Genomic DNA, 15,207 nt, shown 5'->3' with positions numbered 1-15,207 from the left:
TTTCAGATATGATTTAACCCGGGGTTAAGCAAGATGAGAATCTTTGTCACGTTTGCCGTCCTCAGCGTGACCATGTGTTGCTTCACAGCTGACGCAGGAAAGTATGAGTTTGGCGTCTTCGAGAACTTTGATGTCACGGAGAACCTACACATAGAGGAACAAAAGTTTCTGAAGAAGGTGAGGGACTTCAGACAAAACCTTGTGGAGATCCATGTTACCCTATCAAACTCAACAGAACCGCTTAACACGAAGATGAAGATCCTTGAGACTAATCAAAAGAAAAAGGATCACTTCCGTCAAAGCGCCAAAGCAATGGAGGGTCTCCTTGGGGACCCAATGGCAACTTATGACCAAGCAGTCATGGGTCTCTTGGTTCTACGAGAAACCTATAACCTTCCCATGGATGATTTCATGGCAGGGATTGTCAAAACTAAAAGTCATACCGAGCAAGTCTTCCAGGGTAACCATGCGCTTAACCTTCAAGATGCCTTTCATTTGGCGATAAAGGCCCAACAGCGGAAGTGGTTTGACGCGGGGATTTTATTCCTTAGGCAAGCAAACCAAATGCTCAAGAGCATGCCGGAGGGGGAATTATCCACGCTAGACTCTGAATTCTTAGATGGCATGGATGTGCTCAAAAAGTATCTCATACAATCGCAAAACCATTACCTAAAGACTAGAAAGGCCATCTTTGGTCTCGACTATCGAATCTTGCCTTATTTCGTGGATAACAATTTAGAGAAGCGAGCTAAGCAACCCAAATTCGTCCGAGCCCTTGGGGAGTACACAAGACTCCTCAATGATACAAATGAATATTTGGAAGGGGAGCGGCGTGACGAGGCTGACCGGCGCATTTGTCGCGGAGAATATCAAGGCTCATCCATCGACAAAGAAGTGCATCTACAATTGTGCCATTACCTCCACCAAAGCAATCCCTATTTGAGACTGGGTCCGTTCAAAATGGAAGTCGTTGCTCGGGTTCCTTTTAGAATGATATTGCATGACTTCATGGACGAGGCTGAAATCCGATGGCTCATCGATTACGCCAAACCCCGTCTCTCGAGAAACCGAAGCAAAATAAAGAGTAATGAAGACATCCAAGCAAACAGTCTGGATCGATCCAAAGTGAAAATCATTGCCAAAACCACTCAAGCGTGGATTTCCAGTCGACTCTTCATAGGAAAAGATATCTACGACGACATGAACCAATTGCAGCCTAATCCTCATCTTGACAAATTCATCGACATCCACCCAAATTTAGTCACCCTATCGCGGAAGATCGAGATGGCCACCAAGATGATTGTTTTGAAGCGATTTTCCGCCACTGAGTTTCAGGTCACCAATTATGGTCTCAGTGGACTTTGTGAAGGACACATCGATCCCCATGGATATCTTGAAGGGAAGGATCTCACTCCAGACCGACAGGGCCTCGTTATGTCCGGTGACATGCTCGGTACCTTCATGGCTTGGTTGGATGATGTCGAGGCCGGTGGTGGAACGGCTTTCGATTCACCGGGATACGAGCAAATAGTTCGGCCTACACGTGGTTCTGCTGCCTTTTGGATTGATTTAAGACCCAATGGCATACGCGAAGCGTTTTCTTCCCATATGGGTTGCCCAATCTTGAAAGGGTCCAAGTGGATTTTGAACAAATGGATCTATTACTTTGACCAAGTTCATAACTACAAATGTGGCCTTGCAGCTGATTCCAAATTTGACGTCTTTAACGACATTTTCAGCACCTATCAGTGAATTTACATTGCTAAAAGATGAAAAGAAACTTGAAACCGTATCTACGTATGCAATTGGAATGATCATCATTTCGGATATGAGCAAACCTCGCCAGTTATAGATAAAACAAAAGATTTCAGAACCAACCGTATTTTTCTAGTGCTTTCGGAGAAAGAAGCCAATGGTGCAAAGCCTCTGACAATAACCATATACTGTACCTGATTGTTTTGAGCCCTAGACAACTTCATTTCATTTCCACAAGATGGAGAAAGGCGATGCGAAAAGGCTAATTGTTAGTCGTCCAAAAAATGGAGGACAAGGGCCCTTCTGAAGAGCTGCCCGAAATTGTTGAACACGCTCAAGAACCCAGTTCAACCCAACATGATTTGATTATTTTCCTACGAGAAAAGCTTCTGCCAAGATCAATTCTTGAACAATCAATATCAGGTGGTTGGTCACACGCACTCATGAGGTCCCAAGAGTGATAACAACCAAGTTTCCTGCTTATTCCTTTGTTATAATCAGTTCGGAGGGAGACGAGCCTCGTTTTTAGCGTGGCTCCAAATTAAGACTGGATGTTCTTCCCATGATTCTGTAAAGGAGAATCTGCCTGGACCAGCCATGCTTTAGGTCTTAACTTACAAGGAGGATAGCTTACTTCTCTAAATTTATCATATTCCCCTTTTATGAACCAATCACGAGTTATGGCACTTCAAAGTGGCGGCAGATTTGAATGGCCCACCTTTTACTCGTTGTAGTGCTACAGCATGAGTTTCTTTTACCTTAGTTTTCCATGCATAATTACTTGACCGTATTTGAAATTGTTCTCAAGATGGGCATCGTTAAAATCCTTACCGATTGATTATTCTGCTACTTCAAAAGTGAGCTTTGTTGATCATTTACATGAGGAGAATTGTGTTAGAAGTTTTTATTACTGTCGTAGTATGCAATTTAAGAATATTATGCAATATCAGCAATCCAAGCTTCGTTCAATAATTCGTTTGTTTAACAAGAAAGTATAGCTCCATTGTGATACATTAATTTATTCCATGAGTAAATTTGTTTAACATAAGAACACAATGAATTTTCAATAATTTTCGCTAGAACCGTTTGATTAAAGACAAAACTGACTGTTCATCATTTACAGGACATCAAGAACACAACATGATTATCTACTCTCTTTGGAAGAAGAATCGAAAAACACTTGAATGAAATTAATTCCAAAACATAATGGACAATTTTTCGTTCCCTCTTTTCCCTAGAAGAACAAGGTCAACGAGGCATCCTTGGGTTTGTTCCTGAAACGAAAGATAAACAGAGGCTCATCCGAAATGGCCTAATGAATGAATCTGGATATGACTCAGCTCGCAAGGCAGCACATCCTACATCCTAGCATAAACGATGTCCTTACTCCGCATGTTCCTTGTTCCCAAATTTCTCGCCCGTGTCCATCGACAGAGCGCCGGCACCCTGACCAAAACCAACTCCCTTGGGTCCATAGCGTCTTCCGTAGCACATGCGACAAAACAGCTCCTTTTCGTGCTCCGAGCAACTCGTGGAATCCAACATCTTATTGCACATTGCTGAAATACGACCAGAGACTCGCTCTTCAATAAGGCATAGTGAGACTCCGGAAAGAACGTGGTCCGTCACAGCTTCCTCTTGAACGTTTCTGGGTTCACTAGACGCCACAAAAAAGCCTTTTTTCTACGGAAACTACTTTAATAGCTACTCATAAAGCAATCATAAAGATGGTTCTTTTTTATTTCACTTACAGCATTTGAAGCAGACCTTGTGCCATTTATAGCCACCAGCCACCTTTTCCTCGGCCGCATACACGGATCGATCACAGTTGGGGCACTTCGGTACCACCGGAGGTTTGAACGGCATCGCGTTTCTATTGTCTGGAGACCGGAATAGAAAATGATCTGGCCAGAAGATGAGGGGTTTGAGGGGTACACAGATCCTCCGTCGCTTTCCACTGAATCATAAGCGGGCTGGGAGCTAGTTGTCTTTCATATACACAAGAAGTTACGAGCTCGCCACTTCTGTGCAACAGCCCCAAGGAACCCAAGCACTCGCTGCATGCGCCAATGTCCACCAGATGAAGGTAGTAATTCCAATTCCCCGAGCTTGTAGAAGGTACACTAGTACATACAGTCGCTCCCCACCCACAAAGTGGGATTGCCGGCCGTTGACTGTGCAGAGCGAAGATCTTCTTTTGATCTCTTGGCATTTAAAACTTCCAAGGACAGCCACGAACGAAAAGGCCAAACTTGGGGGGTTCTACACTAGCCTCGCATTACACGTGTAACGTTGAAGGCAATGGGAACAATCCTTTGGAATGCGTTTCCAATGAGTGAGTTGGCTGTAACTCGGAAGGAGGTCTCGTGATTGAAGGTGTTTTTAAGATGTACTAGATGAGATGATTGTAAACTTGCCCCTGGTTCTTTTGAGGCTGGAGCCTTCAGCCTTTGGTCTTTGCTTGGGAATGGAAAGGCGCTGAGTGTTGTATTTAATGGATCTGAATGAACGTGCCCTGTGTAAACAATACAGTCACTCAGAAACTTCTTTGCCGTTGCTTAGCCACCATCCATGTACCGAATTTGTTTCAGATAGATTCAGGAGGTGCCAATACATTCTCGAATGATGTCATTCGTGCAAGTGCCTCGAATTAGAATTGGCATTTTTCATGATCCTCGATTGGCACTATCGACAAGATTTTGTGCCTGATTCGTTAGATGCATGTTTGATAGGGAAAGCTCAAACAGCACACCTTTGATGTTGTGGCAAGTCTTGACGAGTTTCAAGAGCCCTTGACGATAATATTTCCCGGTCCTAATTCGCAATCGCTATCCGTCAAACTGCATCAAACTCGGGCGAGTGATCGTCTCACTTTTGGAACAGGAGATGAGCTAATCTTGTGAATTTGTGTTTCGGTAACCTTTTCAAATAGACCGTGTCGAGCTTTCATCATTCCTATTGATCTTTTTCGAGCCCTGAATCATCAAATCTTATGGGTTAAAGGCAGTGCAATGTGCACGCACCATTGCCACCTCCGCTGCCTTCTTAGGAGCACGTTCTGTTACCAAGCAATCTGAACATTTATTTGCCTATTCCCCAAGGTAGAATCTATTCACTCCCATATTCCATATTTCATACTTCTTCCACTCCAAATTAAGACTTGACTTTGTTCCTGGAACATTAGTGGGATAGACGTAATAAACAGTCCTAGAACCACTGTAATAATACAATATCTATCATGCGGGCAATGTTTGAGGAATGTTCCCCCGTGGGAAATGAATGGAACCTGCGAGGGAAAAGGTGTCCTCGCCTTTCGGCCAGTTGCTTATTGGAACGATTTAGCGGCTTTCATTGGATCCAAGCTTAAATTTTGAGGCTTTTGACAATGATACAGGGTTGTCAGAAAAAATTGACACCGGAACTTGTCCTTAGAGTCTGTAGGAGAGATGCGTATATCTATATTTCTAGTAGCAATATCAAGATACTAGTTGTGGCCCTACAACATATTTGTTTTGTTTTTTTAATTTCAGAATTCAAATGTAGTTTTTAGGTGACATTATCAGTTTTGGATTTCTCTAGATATTAAAGATTGAACCTTGGTGTGGCAAAGCAGGACTTACTTGTAAATTTGTCGATAAATTAAGACAACTTAACGCAATGAAACCGGAATCCAATTTTGGAAACATGCACAACCTTTGTTCTGCAAGAGTAGAAAATACTCCTCTAACAAGTCAAAGCCAATCTCTGGTTATTATTTTGGCCAGTTGTTATTGCATTCCTTTAGAACATATTCAAACTGGGCGCTTAAAATCATACCAGACTGATTAAATGAATCATGCATTATTCAACTTTGATTTCAAACTCAATATTTTTGAATAAATAATGCCATCATTTGCTCGCCTAATAGGCCAAAAATGACGACTAGATACATGCTTTATTCTCTCTAGATGATAAATCTAAAAATAGTAGGCATATGTTTGTCACAAATAAAAAATAACGGCAGATGAACAAAAAATAACATCCAACGGCATTATTTCAATGTTTTGAGCGTCTGTGGCCAGTCCATCTATAATGGAATTTCTATTGTAAATTAAGGTTGACTATTTTCATATCATAATACATTGTTCACTTGGTCAATCAAAGGCGACGGCTAAAAATTGACTCATGGTTTGGTTCAAAATTTCGTGCTCTCCCTGTGCTGTCTTTAAGACAGACAAGGAAGGAGGCATCCAAGAAACTCGAGGAAGATTCCAGAAGATTTTGATAGGCAAGAAATCTGGCCTTTGGGTGTGCGTACCCCAGGTTTGGGATCGCGGGGATTGGAATTCAAATTTGAGCTGTGGGATCAGTTCCCACTTGAAATTGAAGATAAACAGTCCAGGAAATTGACGATGCCGAGACCGGTGAGCAAATTACTTGAGAGTGAAACTCACAATGTTATGATTCAAGAGGGACAAGATTAGGACCATTATGCCAGTGAGCCACCTTCCAGCCCGTGAAATCTCGCGAGGCCTCGAAAAGCGTCCATATTTGGCACATTAAAGGGGCGAATTCAATTACATCCATTTCGTCACCATCCCCCTTGAGAGCCTTCGAACTTGCCCTAACTTTTTCATAGCTCCCATGAAACGGTACGATGGTGGTCTTGTCATGAAGCCTTTTTCCTGTTCCTCTTCAGGTTTTGTGCAAACGGGATGCTGGCCAAGAGCAAGAGATCCAATTGTGGATTGAGGCCATATTGGGCGAGAAATTCCCACCCAATATGCCTTTTGAGGATGTCTTGAAGGACGGGGTGGTTTTATGCCGCGTGATGAACAAATTGGCGCCCGGCAGTGTGGCCAAAATCAACGAAACAGGGCCCAGCTTCAAGATGATGGAAAATGTGAACAAGTGAGCCACTGAACACTTTGTCCACTCAAACTGTGGGTTGACAATGATGATTGATAACACAACTGTGGTTTGATTTTAGGTTTCAGGATGCCTTGGTCAAGTACGGCGTGGACAAGAAGGACATTTTTCAAACGAATGATTTGTCGGAGAAGAAGGATATCTCTAATGTGGCCAATACCATGTTCGCGCTTGGCCGAGCAATTGTAAGCTTTCATTTTGCAAAGTTTTTAAGTATAGGGCCACTAGCGATACTCTCTTGTCAGGGATTTGGATTAATGAGACATGAACTAACTCGCGTTTAAATTGAGGTGGTATCGATTTCATGATTTGAAAATCAGGCCATGTACGCCAAAATTAAGAATAGAAATACATCAGGAAGCGTTATCTGGTCAAATTTACACAACAATGAAACAACTCTCTTACCTTTTTAGAGGCACGGTAGGTAATTCTTTCGGCGGTTAAAGATCAGTAAGAAAGGAAAATGATAATGAAACAAAATATGAGAATGATAAGGAATTCCTGGTATTGAGAAAATTAACCTCAGTGTCCAATCCTCTCATTTTCTTAGTATTTTGTCAGAGAAAATGTCAATTTGAATTGCTAAACTTTGACGCATGATAGCCTGATTATATATTTTTGATAATATTTATCATTTTCCGGGATGTCAAAAGCCGAGACTTTGTAGAAAAGGGGCAATCGAATTTTTTTATTGTGTGCAAAAAACGTCATCAAATGTGAGGATATGTCTTAAACCAAATCTAGACTAGAAGCCTTGAACCAGGAAACAAGTAACACGCTATTCAGGTGACAGTTAAGCAAACATTTCGTACATTACCAAAGGAATCCATTTTTTTCATCTATTTATTTGTTACCAGCTCCTTCATTTTAAGACCATGTTCAGAGTTGTTTTCGCTAACTTTTCATTACTACTACAAAGAATACAATCCCCAGCATCATTAATGTATTTAAAGGCTTTTGGGCCAATTGTCTTCTTCCACTTTTTAAGGATGTGAAAGTGGTCAAATGTGTCAAGGGATGGAATTTAAAGCAACTTAGATATGATACGTAGAGAATCGGAATCGTACAAGTTCTCTGATACTCCACCTTTTTGCTGGACTCAAGTCCACCTAAATTTTGAATTTGCAAGAGATTAGGCTAGTGTAATCACCTTTCACGGACTCGCATTTGACATGGTCAATTCATGAAGAAATCCAATGAAAGCAAGGAGTGTTTTCTAACTTCGGGTAAAAACCTTGAGCCCGGAATCGTCCCAACACAATAACTACTCCGGTGTTAGTTTTGAGACCAACAGGACTAACATATGTCTTAGTTGATCGAGCACTGCTTTCTCAAAATCTGAACGACCAAACAAGCCAACAATTCATTGTCAACGCGCCTAATACTGATTGATAACATACCTAAAGGGCAATCTCAATTTTGATTTTAAAAAATCACGTCATTGATTAATCAAGATAGAAAGAGCCAAGAACCTTGTTGGGTGCCTCAAATTAGACACATTTTTTGTCGTGAGTCCTTCAATTTGAAGGAGGTCCGAAGCATCATCATATTTGGTTGTAGACCCAAACTACCCAAATATGTGACTATGCTTGTCCGTAATCGCATTGGATAAAAGGTGAAGCTCTAAAACTTGATCTTTAAAAAAATAGGTCTGACTTGCGCCACATCCTATTCATGCTTTCACGAAGTTTTGCTATCCCAAGGCTTTACTTAATGGAGTCTTTGGCACTACTAATATCCGTTGTTAATTTCAGGTCCATAAACATCCAGAGTGGACGGGACCCACCCTGAACGTGGAATGAACATCTGGCTAGTGGCTAATCCGGCAATACAATCCTTGGAAACCGTTTCGATACGATGCGAAAATATATGATGACTTCTATGTAATTGAATAAGCAAGGGCCATCCCATTGTTTATCATTGTTTTCGCGTACATTTCAACCTACAACTTAGGAGCCAGTCGTCTCCCGGATGGGTTCCTGGATCTGTTCACTCCTGGCTTTTTGATGATTCCGAAGCTTCTCATCACTCAGAAGGGGATGATCTATGGAATACTCCGTGTAAAAAGGCCCGTCCTCGAGCTTGAGGATCAAGCGGGTGATGAATCCGCCCGAAGCCTTCTTGGACTGGCCTTCCAGTAACGAATCGAGGGCAGAATCGAGGTTAGCTCGCATCTCTTCCGGGTCTTGAGTGAGCTTGCCTATGGGGATCTCGGCGAAGGCGTAATCCGGCTCATTGGGCGCCACTAGCGAGGGTTTGACTTTGCGGACTTGGACCTCCATGCCGGATTTGAAGACTTGGATCATTTTCTTGATGTTTGTGCCCACTGAATCGCCTCCTTTGAGGGGCGTCTTTTCGCGCAGCACGCCCACCATGGTCCTCATGGTGGCGGCCAATTCGTCGTGGCATAAGAAGTGGTCGACCTCAGCCTAAAGTAGGGGCCCAAAATATAAGGAGGGTGAAAGGCGTCATTGAAATAGTTTAGTAGTTTAGAGGGGGAATGTATTGCTAAGGATGCAACCGTGGCAAGTTGAAAGCTACGTAAACCTATGTCTTTTGATTCGTCAAACATGGACCAAGTTGATCTACTACTTGTTTGAAATCGACTCACAATGGACACAGACAAGCAATAATTTTGAATCCAAGAAATGTTTTTAAATAATAATAGGAATAAGAGCATAAATTTTTTATCCCCCGCTTGGATAACTCACCACATCAACTCTGCCTTTCATGATGTTTTGAATGAGCTCAGGTCCGCCGGTCATGATTGCTCCGGCCGCCAAAGCCTCGGCCTCCAATTCCTCGGTGGGAACAAACGCGCAGATCCGCTTCTCCAGGACCGTGTCGTCCCAACGGTGAACAATGGCCACGTATTTGTTGAACTCGTCCATATATCGACCCTTAGTTTGAAATAAAAAAAAAACATTCAACAAACCCCATACGTGTACGATAGCTAGCTTAGTGCTTTTTTGCGAGCTGACCTGCTTGGGCAACTTCATGTTGACCTCAACTTTGGCGTAAATCAGATCGTCGGATCGATCCAGGACCTCGGGTGAAAAATGGATTCGCATCATCCGCACAGCCTCGGTAAATTCATAGCGTTGATAGCAGTATCGAAAAAGCTGGTAGACATCGTCAGTGGCAAATGACTTATTGGATTCGTCGGCTCTACAAAGAATGAAAAATATATCATTATTATAAGATCAAAACATAACGGACTAAAGCCAGCTGTATGGCCAATTTTTTTTTAATTTAAAGAAAAATAATAAAGGTGGCTGTACTCAATTCTTTTAGAAAGAACTTGAGTCCAGACTCATTGACAGTGCTGTCGAAATATTATTTTTCGCATTTTCTGCATCATTTTGGGTATATTCTACCTTTTTTTTATTTTGGCTTGAAAATAAGTTTTTTCCCTTGAGTTTGCCCATTTAGCTTGAAAAAATCCCTTAAAATATAGGAAGTCTGAAAATTCCAAAGTACATGCCAAAGTATCTAGTTCAGGAAAAAAATTGGTACATCTAGCATGCTTACCAAAAACCTCAACACGGTTGATACATGACTTAAGTACAAATGTTTCGCTGTGACGCAAGCTGCTTTTGTTCAAAGTACATACAGTATTGAGAGTTTATTAAAAACTTAGCACACTATGACCCTCTGCTTTTTGAAAAAGATAACGGCCTGCTATAATCATTCGGTGGAGTAGAGTGCTCATAGAGTAAGTTAGTCCATCCTTTTCGACATGCTCATGATTTTTTGATTGCGGAAAATTCGAATTTTCGCAAAATGTTGGCGCTTTGATGTTTTCGCTGGCTATTTTTAGACCAAACCATCTGGCACCACTGTCTCCCATAATGCATTAATAATCCATGATCTGTGGTCCTTCTCACTCACTTACCGGAGAGGTTTGGGCGTAACGGGCAGTCCCATGGACTTGAGCTTGAGCACGATCTTGTCGGGCAAAGGCGGGGGATGGCGGCGAAGGCGATCCTCTTTCTTCTTCTTATTGGCGATAGCCACTTTGGCCTTGCGTTCGCGAGTGCCTCGACGGGCACGCTCCAATATGGCACACGTGTGAAAGCCGGACCCAAAGAAGACCGGCCAAGTGACAGCGGCGGGTCCCCATGTGGCTGTCATAGGTGCGTGGCAGGCGGAACGCCACACCCCTCGGCCTAAGGTCAGCATGGTCAATGGGGAGGGGTGGGGTTGTTGTGATGAACTCTTACAGGGGATGCAGGATGTGTGGGATTCACTCACTTCTGCTTTTAATAGACAACTAAATGGGAGGTTGAAGTGAACGTGTTGGGTTGTGATTGCGTTGTCAACATTTTCGACACAAGTTGGATGGCGGTGAATGGTATAGAGAGACCACGGACTTCTAGAGATATGGAGGGATTGTGAACGGAAGGCAAAATTTCGTATCTCCTAACCCAAGGAAGACTGAGTACATGGATGTAAAGGCACGTGGCCAAAGCACTTTTTCCGGTTCTAGTCAAGTCAATCAGCTTATTTGGTAACCAATTTTGGGTATGGCCATCTGCAGCCTGGGAACAAATTTGCAGAAAAATGGAATGGTTATTGTACAACTGAGGGCATTTTAAGACCTGCGACAGCCATTGTTACGATTTACTATCTCGCGTCACCACAATTGTCCAAAAGGATGATTGCGTCAATTTTCTTTCAAACGATTTGCTCAAGGACACAGACAATACTAAATCTTAATCGAATCTCACTTGTAAAACAAAGCCCCAATCATGGTGAACTTGTTATGTCAGTTGCTTCCACTTATACCAAATTGATCTTGTCAAAAAATAAGTGGCTTGAATGCAATCACATTTAATAAAGATGCGCAGCCGACTACGCAAAGGGTGGTCTCCCATGTCTTTTGTCCTTCTTGCCTCAATAAGTACTTGATACAATCACCAAATCTGGTTAAATAGATGAACTGGGAATCTAAAGCCTACTAGATACTACTCTGTAGGAAAATCCCCCTATTCAGACATTTAGCCAAACTCCCCGGTACCAGTAAACAAACTTGCCTGCCAGTGCCAGGGAGGCAAATTTGGCTCGTGAAACTAGTTTTAACGAAGCTGACCCTTCCTCATAGTAACATGAAAGAAGGGCCAGCCCGGTCAGCCTCTCAAAAACGTGTTTGAAGCCTCAAATTTGCATCACTGACAATGGTATTTGCCAACAAACGAACCTGCCAAACCTTGCCTCAACGTCCTCATGGAGCAATACCTTAAGTACGAAATGGAACTTGATCGCGTCTAATAGACTTACATGTATTAACGCTGAAATAAACGCTTGAGACGGCGATGGAATTCCCCCAAACCTTGGTCTCAAAGAAGGGCCAAGATTTGATGTAATATCAGGGCGCCTCGGTCTCGTAAATAGAATACAACTACGACGATGGACACACTACTGGCGATCAAAAGAGCGTATCCGAATATAACGAAGGAATACCACGGAAGACTTTCGCGTGGAAAAGAGTTAGAAATTCTGATGTAAATGGCTCCGATGATCCCCGCTCCAAGAGTCGCCAAAGTTGCTTCCATAGCTCTTGGCAGTTCACGCTCAATTTAATAGAAATTAAATTAAAGGTTCAGGGTAGGCATCAACCTATAAAAGGGGGGAGGGGGAGGAGAACAGAGGTCCTGGTGGGTGTTCCAGCAGACAATCCACAAAGCGCGCACGAATTGGGATTTTAGAGGAGAGATAGGACGAGAGTGCCTATGGGGACGTTTAGGCAAGCTCTGGCAGGTTCGTCTGTTTGCTGGTACCAGTGTCAGGGATGCATGTTTGGGGCTTCAAACACGTCTTTGAGAAGCTGACCCTTCTTTCGCATTGCTATATGAGGAAAGGTCAGCTTCGTTCAAGCTAGTTTGAAACGCCAATTTTGCATCACTGGCATTGGCAGGCAAGTTTGTTTGCTGGTACCAGCGCTTGCCTAAATGTCCGAATACCCATTCCTAGGGTGATAGTCGTGACCAGAAAGAGTCACACCATTGACACCACATATCTGAATAACTCATGCGCGAGTAGAGAAGGAAAGGGGCAAAGAGCGCTTAGCGCCCAGATCCTTCGACATCACTTGAAACGTGAGAATCGTGGCGGGAAAAGTCTGTTCTTCAAGTTCCCATGAATCTAATCTTAATTAGCTCCTTAATTTGGTCACTCGATCGCCCTGTCGTTCCCGCACGTTCTTTCAGTCGAGATGAGTTTTCTCCTTGTACATCCACTCCTTGGCCTGGTCACTCGATCTCCACTGAACGCGCACCTCCTTTTTCCCACCCTCCATCTCGCGTGCCAGTCTGCATAGCCTGACTTCTTCAGGTGAGTGCCACTGTCTGCTATTCGAGGGAGCGGTGGTGAATCCCCCTTCTCCAACTCATTTCCGGCCGCTCTCCTTAGCTTATGGTGCGTCTACACGACAAATAATTCGGCAAATAATTAGCCATTTGGCAAACATTGTTTGGGATTTCTCCAGCATTTCACAAACATTTCTCGATTTGAACATGTTTAAAGTTTGTTTGCCAAAGAGCAAATATTTCATGGACGACAGCATCCTCCCCAGCCCTTCCAATCAAGGTGTCCATTTTCAGTAATTATGAAACTTAACTCATTCGATCCATGAGGGTTTATAACAAAGAAAAATGTATTGATTGTGGTTCATTTTGACGCAGAATAACCCCAACATAGAGTATGAAGGGGCCTGGAATTGTCAATCAATGTTCAAAGTCATCAGATGTCATCCCATCCCATCTTAATTCAGTAGTCACACTTCCATCTCCCATCGAGGATTGAATTGAATGATGATCGATCCATCAATCAACCAACCAACATAACGTCTATCTCCGGAATCCGGATTCATCTCCTGCCGTCCAGACAATGGAAGTTTCGACCTCAGTCAACCCACCCACCCTGGGCCTGTCCTCGAGCTCAGCCCGGTCATGGACCCGGACCCGGCCATGGTCCCGGCCCCATCTTTTACATCCGTCTGTGAGCAAGACTTGAGCGAGCCAACCCAAAGCTAGATACATGGATTCCCTGACCTCGTCCAAAGAAGACTAATCCGATTGAAGTTGGATCAGATCATCAGAGCCAACGGAATCATCGGCCCATACCTGGAGCTTCTTGGCCGGTTATTAGTCAAATTTTAAAAATATGTGCATGGAACAACTGAAGATACAATTCAGAACAACTTTTTAACTTTCGGCTTGAAAACCACATGAAAGCCAGATCAGTCGGATCTCAACGGACTGAGTCCTACCTACTGACTCATTACCTTAAAGCTGCCCATGACCATCACCTTCCCTATCAAATGCCGTCTGTTCTTGTGGGCAGATCTTTATTTGTTCTATAAAACTGAACTCTTTTTAGTCAATGCCATCTGTAATGTCAACTGTATAAAAATATCCAAATTGTCTTTATCATGTTTAATACCCTTACTATATTTATGTTTACGTTTCTGACTTGACCTTTGGACTATATATCGTTGTCATATTTCGACCCGTACTCAGCTATTAAATAGTTTATGATACTCTTGGAGAATTGTTGTCCATTTATTCACGATTGTAATGAGTTTGAAAATTGAACGGGTTTTCGTTTCCAAACAATTGGTTTATGAGTTATATTCAAAATGAATTTAGAAAACCTTTCGAAAAGCAAATTTTTTATTAAAAGTTAATCATCAGGTGGCTTATGATATAGTTCAAAGAACGGGGCAAAATATGCCTTCAAGTAGTACTCGGTTTCAGCCAACATATGACCGCACAGATTGAAATTGGCAAAATGAAGGACCTTTTTGCAACGCGAAACATTTTCATCATGATAGTGCCCATCGGCTTTTTTTTCAAATTTAATTCCTCAGTTTTCCCTATGTGCATTATACTAATCATCTTATTTAGCGTGCATAACATAAATATTGAATGAATGACCCATTGGGAAATGATACGATCACTGGCAAGGTCATCTGATTAGAAATCTACATCAAAATATTTGTCAAACCGTTTTGATCGGGCAGTTTCACGTGTAGACGGCTCAGAGATGAACTGTTTGTCAAATGCCAAACATTTCCGAAATAATTAGGCAAACTTTGTGACAGAATGTTTCTCGTGTAGACGCACCATTAGCGTATCAATCACCACTACCCTTCCCTCTCAGTGACGGGTACGCACTCCACTACTACCTCCGCCCCTCCCCCCCTCTTTTTCCGTGCCGGTTGGATGATGTCTACTCTGAGAATGTCTACCAAAAATTGCCATTAAAGTTGGACGGAAATCCCTAAACACATCTTGGCATTTTTCTACCTAAGAAGAACATGGGGAACAATTTTGATTTTTTTTTTGCTTTATGGGATTTTAGCCCACATAAAAAACTTACATACCTAAAAACATTACAAAAACTAAAATTTTCAAAAACCTTTACAATGTAAGTTAGGAACAGACTTAGTTAGCTTTTGAATTTAAATTATGATATCATCTATTTCACCGCTACTTAGTTACACGAGATTTAGTGGTCCAATTTTTATCGTTTTTGGCCTGA

At 42.5% G+C, this 15,207-nt stretch overlaps 4 protein-coding genes across 4 annotated transcripts; 2 read left to right on the top strand and 2 right to left on the bottom strand.

Annotated features, from left to right (window-relative positions):
• The first annotated feature begins 3 nt into the window (after window positions 1–3).
• LOC131877576 (prolyl 4-hydroxylase subunit alpha-1-like) lies at window positions 4–1,985 on the top strand. Its single transcript, XM_059223282.1, has one exon. It carries the CDS (start codon window positions 34–36, stop codon window positions 1,750–1,752), a length of 1,719 nt encoding a protein of 572 aa, XP_059079265.1. The 5' UTR covers window positions 4–33; the 3' UTR covers window positions 1,753–1,985.
• Window positions 1,986–2,754: 769 nt separating this feature from the next.
• Window positions 2,755–3,919, bottom strand: LOC131877586 (muscle LIM protein 1-like). The gene is made up of 3 exons (XM_059223294.1): window positions 3,507–3,919; window positions 3,143–3,314; window positions 2,755–3,029 (listed from the first exon to the last, which is right to left on the bottom strand). The coding sequence occupies exons 1-3, from the start codon at window positions 3,619–3,621 to the stop codon at window positions 2,990–2,992; spliced, it is 327 nt and encodes a 108-aa protein (XP_059079277.1). The 5' UTR covers window positions 3,622–3,919; the 3' UTR covers window positions 2,755–2,989.
• A 2,082-nt stretch (window positions 3,920–6,001) lies between these two features.
• On the top strand, window positions 6,002–8,550 carry LOC131877585 (muscle-specific protein 20-like). Its single transcript, XM_059223293.1, has 4 exons — window positions 6,002–6,158; window positions 6,434–6,645; window positions 6,725–6,848; window positions 8,418–8,550. The coding sequence occupies exons 1-4, from the start codon at window positions 6,147–6,149 to the stop codon at window positions 8,463–8,465; spliced, it is 396 nt and encodes a 131-aa protein (XP_059079276.1). The 5' UTR covers window positions 6,002–6,146; the 3' UTR covers window positions 8,466–8,550.
• LOC131877583 (uncharacterized) lies at window positions 8,548–12,249 on the bottom strand. Its single transcript, XM_059223291.1, has 5 exons — window positions 11,944–12,249; window positions 10,559–11,038; window positions 9,645–9,831; window positions 9,375–9,563; window positions 8,548–9,092 (listed from the first exon to the last, which is right to left on the bottom strand). Exons 2-5 carry the CDS (start codon window positions 10,843–10,845, stop codon window positions 8,613–8,615), a joined length of 1,143 nt encoding a protein of 380 aa, XP_059079274.1. The 5' UTR covers window positions 10,846–11,038; window positions 11,944–12,249; the 3' UTR covers window positions 8,548–8,612.
• Window positions 12,250–15,207: the final 2,958 nt, after the last annotated feature.

Source organism: Tigriopus californicus, chromosome 3, assembly GCF_007210705.1.
Source record: "Tigriopus californicus strain San Diego chromosome 3, Tcal_SD_v2.1, whole genome shotgun sequence".
Taxonomy (NCBI): domain Eukaryota; kingdom Metazoa; phylum Arthropoda; class Copepoda; order Harpacticoida; family Harpacticidae; genus Tigriopus; species Tigriopus californicus.
The sequence above is the reverse complement of the archived record's forward strand: the minus strand, read 5'-3'. Positions and strand labels throughout refer to the sequence as shown.

What these genes read in the sequence shown, in the direction of transcription:
- LOC131877583 (XM_059223291.1), bottom strand. Translation starts at nt 10,845, where the DNA reads ATGCTGACCTTAGGCCGAGGGGTGTGGCGTTCCGCCTGCCACGCACCT. An exon ending in ACATGAAGTTGCCCAAGCAG is followed by an intron (nt 9,564 to 9,644) that starts GTCAGCTCGCAA and finishes TTTCAAACTAAG; the next exon opens with GGTCGATATATGGACGAGTT. An exon ending in TGAAAGGCAGAGTTGATGTG is followed by an intron (nt 9,093 to 9,374) that starts GTGAGTTATCCA and finishes CCCCTACTTTAG; the next exon opens with GCTGAGGTCGACCACTTCTT.
- LOC131877576 (XM_059223282.1), top strand. Translation starts at nt 34, where the DNA reads ATGAGAATCTTTGTCACGTTTGCCGTCCTCAGCGTGACCATGTGTTGC.
- LOC131877585 (XM_059223293.1), top strand. An exon ending in ATGATGGAAAATGTGAACAA is followed by an intron (nt 6,646 to 6,724) that starts GTGAGCCACTGA and finishes GTTTGATTTTAG; the next exon opens with GTTTCAGGATGCCTTGGTCA. An exon ending in TCGCGCTTGGCCGAGCAATT is followed by an intron (nt 6,849 to 8,417) that starts GTAAGCTTTCAT and finishes TGTTAATTTCAG; the next exon opens with GTCCATAAACATCCAGAGTG.
- LOC131877586 (XM_059223294.1), bottom strand. Translation starts at nt 3,621, where the DNA reads ATGCCGTTCAAACCTCCGGTGGTACCGAAGTGCCCCAACTGTGATCGA. An exon ending in CAAGGTCTGCTTCAAATGCT is followed by an intron (nt 3,315 to 3,506) that starts GTAAGTGAAATA and finishes GTCGTATTTCAG; the next exon opens with CAATGTGCAATAAGATGTTG. An exon ending in GGGAACAAGGAACATGCGGA is followed by an intron (nt 3,030 to 3,142) that starts GTAAGGACATCG and finishes CTTTCGTTTCAG; the next exon opens with GAACAAACCCAAGGATGCCT.